Source organism: Argopecten irradians, chromosome 5, assembly GCF_041381155.1.
Source record: "Argopecten irradians isolate NY chromosome 5, Ai_NY, whole genome shotgun sequence".
Lineage (NCBI taxonomy): Eukaryota > Metazoa > Mollusca > Bivalvia > Pectinida > Pectinidae > Argopecten > Argopecten irradians.
This window is the reverse complement of record NC_091138.1, coordinates 47,006,348-47,019,587: the sequence shown is the minus strand read 5'-3', so window position 1 is coordinate 47,019,587 and position 13,240 is coordinate 47,006,348. Positions and strand designations below refer to the sequence as shown.

Below are 13,240 nucleotides of genomic sequence, written 5' to 3'. Positions count from 1 at the left end.
TGCTCATTACTTTTTTTTTCGTTTCTAACATTGAACTTGATCTATACATAATACAACGGATATGAAATGTTTGCTTCAGTTAAAGCAAATTGTTGTTTAATTTGTTTGTATATATTTTTATTCCCTCATGAACTGACTGTTTCAGAATAATGTATACAGATATCAGGCCATGTTTTAACACATCGGTGACAATTGTAATTTCAGAGATGCCAGCAATAACAAGATCCAGTCTCTACAAGTGGACACTTTCGCTGGCCTGACGGCTATGAGATACCTGTAAGTATAAGACAAACCTGTCAACAGTATTATATAACCGGGCGGAGTGTGCTTGTTTGTGTCTTCGGCTGTATATGCTTCAGTGAGATAGCACTATAAAAAGTTCACAAGAAGACACAACACAAAAATACTGCAGCCTCCCAAAACATGCTTTGGGTTGCATAGCATAATGAACAATCTTTCAGCGCTAAAGCGTATGCTTTATTAAAGGCCCACTAACTTTCCGAAACCACTTTTCATTTTTAAAATGGTAATGCAAAACAAGATCGATAATTTTATAGAGTCACACAAATAATTAATTAACTGTTAATACTACACTCATCATTATTTTCTGAAAAATTTAATTAAAATAAATAAAATATTAATTTTCATAACGTAGGATGTCTTTATATTAATGTTTCCGGTATTGGTTCTAAATAACTCGCGGTAGTTGAATATCACTGCACCAGAGGGCAAAACAGCGAAATGAATCTACATAGTAATCATATATTACACAGGATATCTTACAAATGTTGGTGTTATCCCAGGATATTTTCTTATGTTATTTATGTTTTAAAGAAACCTGTAAATTTTGCTTCGGAAAGATAGTGGCCATTTAAAGCATCCAGTATGATTGATGTAATGTAATTTATTTTAACAGGGATATCAGTAACAACAAACTCGGACATCTAAACGCTTCCATATTCAACGTCATGCAGTCCTCGTTAACTAGTCTGTAAGTATCACTAGTATTCAGAGTTATCTGCCCTTGTGTGTATTGATTGTGATGTCACTAGTTTTTCAGCGAAACCATGTTGTTTTCTTTGGAAAATGTGACAATATACTCATGCCTCACTGCTTTTTTCTTTATTTTTGAATCTCTTTTAGTTGGGCTTGGTGCAATGTGGTCCAGTTAATGAAAAATTCTTAATTTTTAGTATGTAAGAAAAATAAAATAGTTCAAAATTATTCTGTTAAAACAAAGAAATATGCGTTTGTCAGCTGCATAGTCACTTTAAAGCATGAATATCAGGAGAATTAGTCATTTGTGTGACAAATTGAGGTAAATATGATTATTTTTTGGGTAAAGAAACTCTTTTTTTGCACAAAATGTTAATGTCAAATTTTGTTTGTAAGGTAGTTTGATATATATTGAAGAGAAATAAAGACATCAGGAGATAAAACTGAAAAAGCCAAAACCAAATTGATCAACAAAAAACTAATGTTCAAACAATCATTCAAGATGGATTTTACATAGCTGGTTTCTGCATGTTTCCATGGATGGTCAAGAAGCCAAAAATTTGTAAAAGAAGTGACATTTGTACTGTAAAAAAACAATGATGTGTTAAACTTTAAAAAAAATTTTTTGCTTCCAGAAATGTCGCTAACAATGAGTGGATGTGCGTGTGCCCTTTGAAACCATTCGTAGAGTATCTAGTCACTTTCAACAATAGTGCTGGCAAAACACTTATGGACTGGCAAAACACGACCTGTAAAAACCAGGCTGGCCAGAATCTTCTCAATCTCAACTCACAATTTTTATGTAAGTAACTTTTAATCATTTATAGTGAAAATAGTGTTATTTGTGATTATTTCAAAATGTTAAAATCATAGCTAGACAACAATATATTTACATAGTGAGATTTTGTTTAGAATTATGTGGTAAATATAAGCGTTTTACTGTTGTCTTCATTATAAAATGTCCCCAAATGTTTTCTGAAACACTTTCTTTTCAATATTATTAGATAGGCAAGGTACCAGTGATATTTTAATATTGAACATTTGCACAAGCCCAAGATATTTGTTCTACCTCAAGAAATGTCAATATGCAAAATTGAATATCAAAATATTTATTTCAATTTATACTTATATCTATAACTAGAAGATAGGTATGTTTGATTTGTATTTAATTGAAATTGTCATTAATGACCATTGATTTTTATTTCTTTATAAAATTTCTCAGATTTCAGGTGACAAACCATTTTTTTATTTACAGATATATGTTGCAGTCTGTATTACATTAAATTTTTTACAGAGAAACTTTCATCTTGTTCTGTTTTGTCGTTCTCATTCTGTGAATGTCTGTTTTAAAATGATGTACATGTATAGTCATCTAGCTCATTCACCCTTGCTGACACATTTAAACTCTTCTAAAACTAAAGCTGGAAGAGTCCATTATGAAATTTCAGGGGTGAATGAGTTTATGTATTAGATTGGTTTTAAATGTTGGCCCTAAACGACCTTAGATGTCAATGGGCTGTAAAACCTTAAAATCAAACAAAGAAAAGTTTGAAGTGTTAATTACTAGCACATCTGATTGACATTCCATGTTGACAGTCAATGTTGAAATGACCTTTTCAGCTTGCCTCTGCAAGCAAATGCCTGACTGCTTTTGTTGGGGAAGGTGCAATGGCGTTTTACACAATCAAGTGTCCGTGGTCAAACGATCGGTCCCAGGAAGTAAGGATATGTCATGGATTGAAGTTTCTTTGGGTTGCGGAGCTTGTTCAAACCAATAAACATAGGGCTAGTTAATGCTTAATATTGCTTTTGATGTATATTATATTTAAAACTTGTTTTGTTTTTCACTGTGATTCATCGTTTGGTTTGGTTTTTTTGACTGGTTGGTACATTGGGGTGATTTTAACAGCATGTTGATAGTAAAGCACATGCTTAAAAAGAAAGATACAGAAAGGAAAAAAAGACATTTTTAAGATCGTTAATTATTAGGAGAGAAAAAAATTCTATTATGCTGTATAATTTACATTATTTAGAATTTATTTTGTTAATTAAAACGATAAATGAAGAAAAATTCATTTGTAAACCCGCATGGAGACATTTTAGCTTAAAACATCTGAAAGAACGAATCTAAATATAAAATATCATTCAGATAGAGGGAGAGGAGAATTTGTTTTAAAAATTAAAATTAAATTCAAGTCAAAGTCTATTATAGGTATTAGAAACAATATCTTCTGCTCTGATGGAGGAGCAAAGCATCTATAAGTCATATGGCTTCATTAGATTTTAGGAATAAAATTGGTGGGGGGCAGGGGGCAGTTTTGTTGGATGTTTGTTTGTTTGTAATATATGTACTGTTCATGTGTCAAGTGTTAAATTAATGTTTTTGAATTGTAACCAACTTTTTCTTCAATCTTAATATGAAATTAACTTGACTTCTTTTCTATTTTTTTTTTTCATTTCTGATAATGCCTTATACAGTGAAAGGCTGCGGAGGTAACTAATCAAACTTAATCACCTTTGTATGTATCTCTATGGTCACGCCTTATATACAAATAGATCTTCTGCATGTCAACTTCCTCTGTTCAGTAGATCATGAATTTCTCGCTTATTGTTTATATATTATCTAGAATATTTGCAATATTAGCATGTACATTTGTTTGTACAGAATTTTAACAAGTGTAGTCCATTATTTCCTTTTCTGGTAGTGTGGAGATAGGGTCAGATGAATATGCACTTTGCTCATTAAACAGACGAATATTACAAGCAAACACTCACCTTCATCAAGTAGAGCCGCATTAGAATGGGAATCATTAATTAATACATGTCAATCTGCTTTAGATCAGGAACATTTCATTAGCTGTTTAAAATGTAGAAAGTCCAGGTTAAGATTTTTATTTTTTTATTTTAAATAACATCTAATTGATGAAATCTATAATTTTAAGCAATCAGATTTCAGATACTGCTGCTGCCAACAATGATGATGATGACGATGATTATAGTTATGATGACGATAATTTTATGTTTCTGTATATTTCTTTTATTTTTAAGCATTCCATAGAAGGTTCTAGTTAGTATGATATCCAAATGTGCTTGATAAAATAATATTGAAATCTTTTCACTGTTCCAATCATTACTATTTTTTTGCTTCGTTTACAAAATTAATGTTTATTTTAATAACATGATGAATTTATCGGTATGTGGTAGTTGAGTGGTTATTCAGGGTTTTTTTTTTCAAAAATTTTGGCCTCAAATTCTTGGTGATGTGTTTCAATCCCACCTTGTCAGTGACGGTTGATGGATTTTCTCCAGGTACTCCTGGTTTTCCTTCGCTTCCATTTCCTGGCTGTTACAAGGAAATAAAATCAAGCCAAACCATACCATATTCTTGATAAAGTTTTACCTATTCACACCTAAAATTTTACTTTGAACTGTTCCAACCGTCGATTTGGTAGAGTTTAAATATGTTTTAGGGGTGGATAAGTTGTGTGAATTTATCGAGAATTTTTGATTGAGAAAAATATGTTTGAAGTAGCAGAATGGTAATGTTTGAAACTGTGATGAGTTTAGAAGTAGTTTATTGAAATGTTTTTTCTAATGTTTTTACGATTACAACATTAGCATTGTGGATTCTTTTAACCCTAGAGGTAAACAGGTTATATATCAATCAACCATTCTGAAATTGAGACCCGTGAACATTTCTTCAGGAAATTATTTCGATTTGAAATTGTTTTATGTGAAATGTTTTTTTCAAACAGATTTTACAAAAAAAAAAAAACCTAAAAAATCCCAAAAACTTTTAATCAATTCACTTGCCATATACAAACCTTCCTTTAAGGAATATTTGGGTTCTATTCTAAAAATGCTTCAGTTTCATGATAATGAATGGAAATAGCTGCTTAGATATCTGTTCGGAAAGTAGATGGTTTAATATTGCTTTTATGTAGCCTTTGTAGGTAAGCATTTTTGAAAAGGCACTTTTTCAAGAAAAAAAATTCTTCAGTTTTGATATATACGACAGTAATTAAAGGAGATTGGATTGGTACTGAGTGACTAATGGTTTGATTGGTAGTTTCGTATTTTTAAAAATATTAATTAATGAATTTTAATTACAGCCCCTGGAAGTAGTGCATTTTAGTTCACTCAAAGTTGATTATTTTTCAGATCCAGAAGTTTTATTTACTTGATTTTTTAAAATACTTATAGGATATAATTAAGCGACCATTGATAGGTTTTAATTAAATGGCCACCCATAAGAATTTTTAAGATTTTCATAAAAAAAAAAAGTCAAATGGCAGCTAAATAAATCTATGGAAGGTAGAATGATAATATCATTAAAGAAATTGTTTTATGGTTTTGTGACCAAATTTTTAAGTTTTTCTCTCACGAGCATTTCTCAACTTGAAATTTCCCATAGGAAAGCATTACACTCGCTTTCCTATGGTGAATTATATATTACGGAATTTCTAAAAGTTAACTTATCTTTTTGAAACTGGGCTCTGGTATGTTGACATTTCAAAAAAAAAATCATGTTGATTCATTACTAATAATAATTTTGTATCAAAAAAAAATAAAAAATAATGTAGGATTTTCCACCTAAGATGGATTTCTTTAGTTGGCCAAATATTTCTCGCTATAGATTGCATGGTTCAAGTTATTTTGGTAACTTATTACACTGTATACTGTATAACATTACATATTTGTTGTATTTAAACATTCATTCTTACATTCATTTCTCAGTGAATGTGACTAAAATGATGTACAAAGATAATATCAAATATATAATTGTTAAATGTTTTTATTTTTGTGTACCACAAATGTTTTTGTACCACAAAACTTTGCAATGAAATTACATTCAAAGAAATCATACAAAGAATTTAGTGTCATGCAGTATACAGTATGCATATGATATGTATTAATTACCAGCTTGATATGCATGATGAACTTATTAATTATATGCAAAAAAAAAAAAAAAAAAAAAAAAAAAAAATTAAGAGTTTAGTAGTTCTGTATAAAAAATAAAAAAAAAAGCACTTGCTCATTTTGCATGTGAACAAACGTCGAAGCATGTTAAAATTATTTACTGGCTGAAGCACCAGTGCCTTTAACATCACATAAAAATGCTAAAGGCTTTTAATTAGTAATTAACAAAATCTACATCTGGTTAATTTCCTCATTCAAACTTTAATGCCTGAAAATTAACCCAATCTGGGTTAAAACGCATAAATATCAATTAAATTTTTAAAAGGAATTCTTGAAATGTAGTTTTAATTAAATAATTTACAACTAGGGCATGTTTATTAATTTTATTTATTATTTATACATTTCTGGTTAAATAAAAAAAAAAATTAATATAAAAGTTTTTCTGACTTTGACATCAACTTCACAATGAGTCATGGAGTGTCGTGACTTTCACGTTTATATATTCAATAAAATATGAAACAAGGAAAAAAATGTCATATACACATGTGTATTCATAATGTTTTTGATATTACTTCTTTGACCCTCACATTTTTTTTTACATTATCCCGGTATTCATATTTTGATGAAGTTGCCTTGGATATGATAACGTTAATCGCACTCTGGATTAAAAATGTGTTCAACATGTAACTTGGAAGTCAGTTTTTGAACATGTGATTGCAAAGGCATTTGAACAATTACAAGGCAGTATATATCCATGTCTTGTGCTCGCAAATGCATGTGTACCTATTCAAGTAGGAGCAAACGTCTTCGCATACACTATAAAAAATATAAAGTCACATGCAGTAACTAGACAATTTGATTGACAGCTGGCGGTCCGTCAATTTGCTCTAGACAAACAAAAAGTATCATGCTATAAAAAATTATCACAATTACTTCACATACTTCATGAAATTAAAAATTCATCTTTGTCCTACACATGTATTATGGTGAAGGGGAAATGTAAATGTGGTGTTTATTTCCCTATGAAAACAACTTTTCCCCCTATAGTACGAATTTCTACCTATAATTCCCAAATAACACTCCGGAATATACCAATTAATTTCTGATATTAACTTCCCGATTTCCCTGTAACATTTCCAACTTCTCTGACTTTTAATCTGCAATTCCTTTTTCAAATCTTAATTAAGACAATTTATGGCGGTAATATACATGTATAAGGATTAACTTTCACATTCAGGGTAAGGGTAAAGGTTGCAGTATGTGGCCCATTTCCAGACCTAAATATTCCACGGCCCAGATTAATTGATTATATGGACGATTTGGATCTTAAATGGTTATAACTTGTAATTCCAAGGCAATTCAATTTATAATTGGAAGAAGAAAAAAATGACATTGAATAAAAGCACAGGAAATTCTGCTGCAGTGTGAACTTGTAGAATGTTATTTATCCTACATAAAGGGGTTTATATATACTACATATTACCAAATTGATACATGATATTCTTCAAGGAGTGAAGCAAATTTTGATGTCACACATACTATGAAATAAGGTGGGGGGCAGTCAGGGTATACCATTACCTTTGTCCCCCCATGTCATGTCCTGTCATGTTACGTCCAATCTTATCGCGTCCCAGTATATACAGATACAGGGCATTAATATTTTATAAATATTTCTAGTTAACTGATATTTTTATGAAGCTTCTAGTCACAAGTGACAATTATTTAGTATAATTGTAATGTCTGACATTTTGATTTAAGGTGAAATACACTCATATTATTTTCATCCATGATAATAAAGACCTTCTCATTTTGCAACACATTATAACGACCACAACAAAACAACCTTTCACTGATTTTAATGAGAGATTACCAAACACAACAGGTTTGCAACCGTAATTCAATAAGAAATTAACTCAAAATGTCTTAGAAAGGGACATGAATTTATCAAGAAACTTCTAGATAACAAACTGAGGATTCCATTTGGTGCTTAAAGTTCCCTTTCCACGACAACTTGTCTGCTAACATGTTGTGGCAGTGACACTAGTTTGGTATTATTTTGAGGTTCCTCAACTCACATGTTTTAACGATTTAAATAAATTTTAAATCTGAAATGAATAAGTAGCTATAGAAATATTTTTATTAAGGGTTAATATTGTTAAGATTTTGAACAAATTTTGAATTATTTATTCTAAAATATAGTAAAAATATAGTATTTTTGGAATAAGATGTCTAGAAGCTTTGGTCAGGAACTATGACATTTTTTTCGATTATTTTTTTTTTCAAATTCAAAAGTTTAAATTTGGAATTGTAAGTCACATTTCATGATTTGTGATTTGATTCTATTTTCAATCCTTTATTTTGAGAATCAGAAATATCTTTTGTGTTCAACATGAGTTGAGGAACGCAACATCAAAGGGTCAGATCGTTACTGGAGTAATTTGAACTTGTTTTAATTATCTATTAAGGATTTTCATATGTCTCTTAACATCAGAATCTCAAACTTATAACAAAACTTCTGAAATTCAATTGTTAAGGAAAAACCTAACAAAATATATTATACTGCTTATATTGAGATGATTGATTTTGGTTTCAAATCTTTGAAACAAAAAGAGAAATATTGGATATCACAAAAGCTTGCGCAGTTTGTACACCTGAGTTTAATCTTTGAACAAACAATAAAAAGATGAAAATCTTACATTACCGTAGGTATGCAATGACAATAATGCAGATGGTTTTGTTACATACCAGTAAGCTGTAGGTTTTGATGTTCGGTGACCATCTAAGATAGAACGTCTTAGGACTTTTAGAGTTTAAGTTCCTTCTGTAATAAGGGTTTTCTTAAACCCTTCGTTTTAGAACTCTACTAGATTTTGAAGTTTGAGTTACTTTGTGAAACCCTTAGGTGTTGGAAATAACATGTATTTACTAGAGTTTGGTGTTTGGTCATTTTCATCTAAATCCATCATCATTAACATTCATGAACGTAAATGTTAATCAGTTTTCTGTATTTGCATATTAGAGAGATATCTTCCCTTGTGGGTAGGTATTGATTGTAACGACTTGAATTGCGCCCATAAAAAAATGATATCACAATAGATGCCTACCCAAAGGGAGCTAACTCTGTAATATGCAAAAATGGAATGTATCCCGCGCCATTTCCCAAATGATATCTTAATCAACAATTGTGTGTGTCTAATCCTTCCCATTTTGTACAACATTAGCTAACTGTTCGCCATCAATACGCACAAAGCGAGGAGGTGATCCAGCAAAGTGTAAGGCTTCCAGTTCAAATTCAATTCACTGCACGGATGGTGAGTTGGGTATAAAAGGATTTCTATTGCTGAAACTTTCTTATTATAAATTTTGTGTTGTCATTTTTTTTTTATATATTTTGTGAGTCCTTGTCAAATATACCTTTGTATTTAGAAAATTCAAGTAGTTTCAGGTCATTTTTTAAAATTAGTTTTTTTTTACATTCTTGTGTCGTATTTATGCTAGGAGCTATTCCTATTCTAATGCTCTTATAATAATCTACCCACAATCCTTCTAACAAATTTAATTAACGGTGATGGTTAATCAACTAATATTTTAACACAGGACAAAACATTTAAATTACGCACCACAACATCGTATACTACATAAGATCATTTCATTAAATTCATTTTTATAAAAAGATTACACATTTTCCCCCGAAGATTCACTTGAACTCTTCTGATTCTGTGAATGGAACAGTTCATTTTGAAATGCTAGGGGTGAATATGTTTCAAATATTTATTAAAAGATTGTTTCTCCACATAAAAAAAATAAAATAAGGATCCTTTTGATTGATGTATATAATTTATTATATATCTAATAACCAATTATTATTACAATACACAATATATACTAATATCTTTTTCCAAACTCTTGAGGAAAAATTTGATTTCTGTATGTCATATCAATTTCATTTTGAATTTTCATTTGCATTAGCTAAACAGCATTAAGAATGAAATGAAAACTGATGAAAATCTTAAATCGAACGAAAGACACTACATGTACAATCTTGAGTATCATTCTAATTAAGACCTGCATGCCTTTAGCCTTAGCTGCTGAGCTTTGCTTTTCCATATAAAGTTTGCATGTGGATTTATAAATATACGAGGCCGAAGCTTTGCATGGGTTTTGCTTCTGACCATCTGCAATTCGTTTTCAACAACTAATTTAAGGTCCAACCTATTCTCATGTCTGATAAAACTGATCATTTCAGCAGTAGACATTTGTAATGATATATACTTCATAATAAAGTTATGTTGAATCTGATAATGAGAAAGGAATATATCCAATATGGAGAGAGTATAGAGTAAAGAGGAAATAGAAAATAACAGCATAGACCTAGATAAACAAGATCTAAAAATAGAGGAAAGAGGGTATACAAGATCTTAGAACTAGAGAAGAGGGTATACAAGATCTAAGAACTAGAGAAGAGGGTATACAAGATCTTAGAACTAGAGAAGAGGGTATACAAGATCTTAGAACTAGAGAAGAGGGTATACAAGATCTTAGAACTAGAGAAGAGGGTATACAAGATCTTAGAACTAGAGAAGAGGGTATACAAGATCTTAGAACTAGAGAAGAGGGTATACAAGATCTTAGAACTAGAGAAGAGGGTATACAAGATCTTAGAACTAGAGAAGAGGGTATACAAGATCTTAGAACTAGAGAAGAGGGTATACAAGATCTTAGAACTAGAGAAGAGGGTATACAAGATCTTAGAAGAGAAGAGGTATACAAGATCTTAGAACTAGAGAAGAGGGTATACAAGATCTTAGAACTAGAGAAGAGGGTATACAAGATCTTAGAACTAGAGAAGAGGGTATACAAGATCTTAGAACTAGAGAAGAGGGTATACAAGATCTTAGAACTAGAGAAGAGGGTATACAAGATCTTAGAAGATCTAGAATAGAGAAGAGGGTATACAAGATCTTAGAACTAGAGAAGAGGGTATACAAGATCTTAGAACTAGAGAAGAGGGTATACAAGATCTTAGAACTAGAGAAGAGGGTATACAAGATCTTAGAACTAGAGAAGAGTATACAAGATCTTAGAACTAGAGAAGAGGGTATACAAGATCTTAGAACTAGAGAAGAGGGTATACAAGATCTTAGAACTAGAGAAGAGGGTATACAAGATCTTAGAACTAGAGAAGAGGGTATACAAGATCTTAGAACTAGAGAAGAGGGTATACAAGATCTTAGAACTAGAGAAGAGGGTATACAAGATCTTAGAACTAGAGAAGAGGGTATACAAGATCTTAGAACTAGAGAAGAGGGTATACAAGATCTTAGAACTAGAGAAGAGGGTATACAAGATCTTAGAACTAGAGAAGAGGGTATACAAGATCTTAGAACTAGAGAAGAGGGTATACAAGATCTTAGAAAGGGTTAGAGAAGAGGGTATACAAGATCTTAGAACTAGAGAAGAGGGTATACAAGATCTTAGAACTAGTGAAGAGGGTATACAAGATCTTAGAACTAGAGAAGAGGGTATACAAGATCTTAGAACTAGAGAAGAGGGTATACAAGATCTTAGAACTAGAGAAGAGGGTATACAAGATCTTAGAACTAGAGAAGAGGGTATACAAGATCTTAGAACTAGAGAAGAGGGTATACAAGATCTTAGAACTAGAGAAGAGGGTATACAAGATCATAAAACTAGAGAAGAGGGTATACAAGATCTTAGAACTAGAGAAGAGGGTATACAAGATCTTAGAACTAGAGAAGAGGGTATACAAGATCTTAGAACTAGAGAAGAGGGTATACAAGATCTTAGAACTAGAGAAGAGGGTATACAAGATCTTAGAACTAGAGAAGAGGGTATACAAGATCTTAGAACTAGAGAAGAGGGTATACAAGATCTTAGAACTAGAGAAGAGGGTATACAAGATCTTAGAACTAGAGAAGAGGGTATACAAGATCTTAGAACTAGAGAAGAGGGTATACAAGATCTTAGAACTAGAGAAGAGGGTATACAAGATCAAAAGAACTAGAGAAAAGTGTATACAAGATCATAGAACTAGGGAAGAGGGTATACAAGATCTTAGAACTAGAGAAGAGGGTATACAAGATCTTAGAACTAGAGAAGAGGGTATACAAGATCTTAGAACTAGAGAAGAGGGTATACAAGATCTTAGAACTAGAGAAGAAGGTATACAAGATCTTAAGAACTAGAGAAGAGGGTATACAAGATCTTAGAACTAGGGAAGAGGGTATACAAGATCTTAGAACTAGAGAAGAGGGTATACAAGATCTTAGAACTAGAGAAGAGGGTATACAAGATCTTAGAACTAGAGAAGAGGGTATACAATACAAGATCTTAGAACTAGAGAAGAGGGTATACAAGATCTTAGAACAGGGTTACAGATAGACAGAGAAGAGGGTATACAAGATCTTAGAACTAGAGAAGAGGGTATACAAGATCTTAGAACTAGAGAAGAGGGTATACAAGATCTTAGAACTAGAGAAGAGGGTATACAAGATCTTAAAGAAATAGAGAAGAGGGGTATACAAGATCTTAGAACTAGAGAAGAGGGTATACAAGATCTTAGAACTAGAGAAGAGGGTATACAAGATCTTAGAACTAGAGAAGAGGTATACAAGATCTTAGAACTAGAGAAGAGGGTATACAAGATCTTAGAACTAGAGAAGAGGGTATACAAGATCTTAGAACTAGAGAAGAGGGTATACAAGATCTTAGAACTAGAGAAGAGGGTATACAAGATCTTAGAACTAGAGAAGAGGGTATACAAGATCTTAGAACTAGAGAAGAGGGTATACAAGATCTTAGAACTAGAGAAGAGGGTATACAAGATCTTAGAACTAGAGAAGAGGGTATACAAGATCTTAGAACTAGAGAAGAGGGTATACAAGATCTTAGAACTAGAGAAGAGGGTATACAAGATCTTAGAACTAGAGAAGAGGGTATACAAGATCTTAGAACTAGAGAAGAGGGTATACAAGATCTTAGAACTAGAGAAGAGGGTATACAAGATCTTAGAACTAGAGAAGAGGGTATACAAGATCTTAGAACTAGAGAAGAGGGTATACAAGATCTTAGAACTAGAGAAGAGGGTATACAAGATCTTAGAACTAGAGAAGAGGGTATACAAGATCTTAGAACTAGAGAAGAGGGTATACAAGATCTTAGAACTAGAGAAGAGGGTATACAAGATCTTAGAACTAGAGAAGAGGGTATACAAGATCTTAGAACTAGAGAAGGAGAGGGTATACAAGATCTTAGAACTAGAGAAGAGGGTATACAAGATCTTAGAACTAGAGAAGAGGGTATA

At 31.7% G+C, this 13,240-nt stretch overlaps 1 protein-coding gene across 1 annotated transcript in view; it reads left to right on the top strand.

The window, feature by feature from the left end:
- LOC138324465 (polycystin-1-like) overlaps nt 1–13,240 on the top strand; it is an 82,718-nt gene that overhangs the window by 31,183 nt on the left and 38,295 nt on the right. The window contains exons 11-14 of the mRNA XM_069269528.1: nt 205–276; nt 917–991; nt 1,632–1,798; nt 2,617–2,715. Coding sequence (XP_069125629.1) covers nt 205–276; nt 917–991; nt 1,632–1,798; nt 2,617–2,715 — 413 coding nt within the window. The remainder of the gene's footprint in view (nt 1–204; nt 277–916; nt 992–1,631; nt 1,799–2,616; nt 2,716–13,240) is intronic.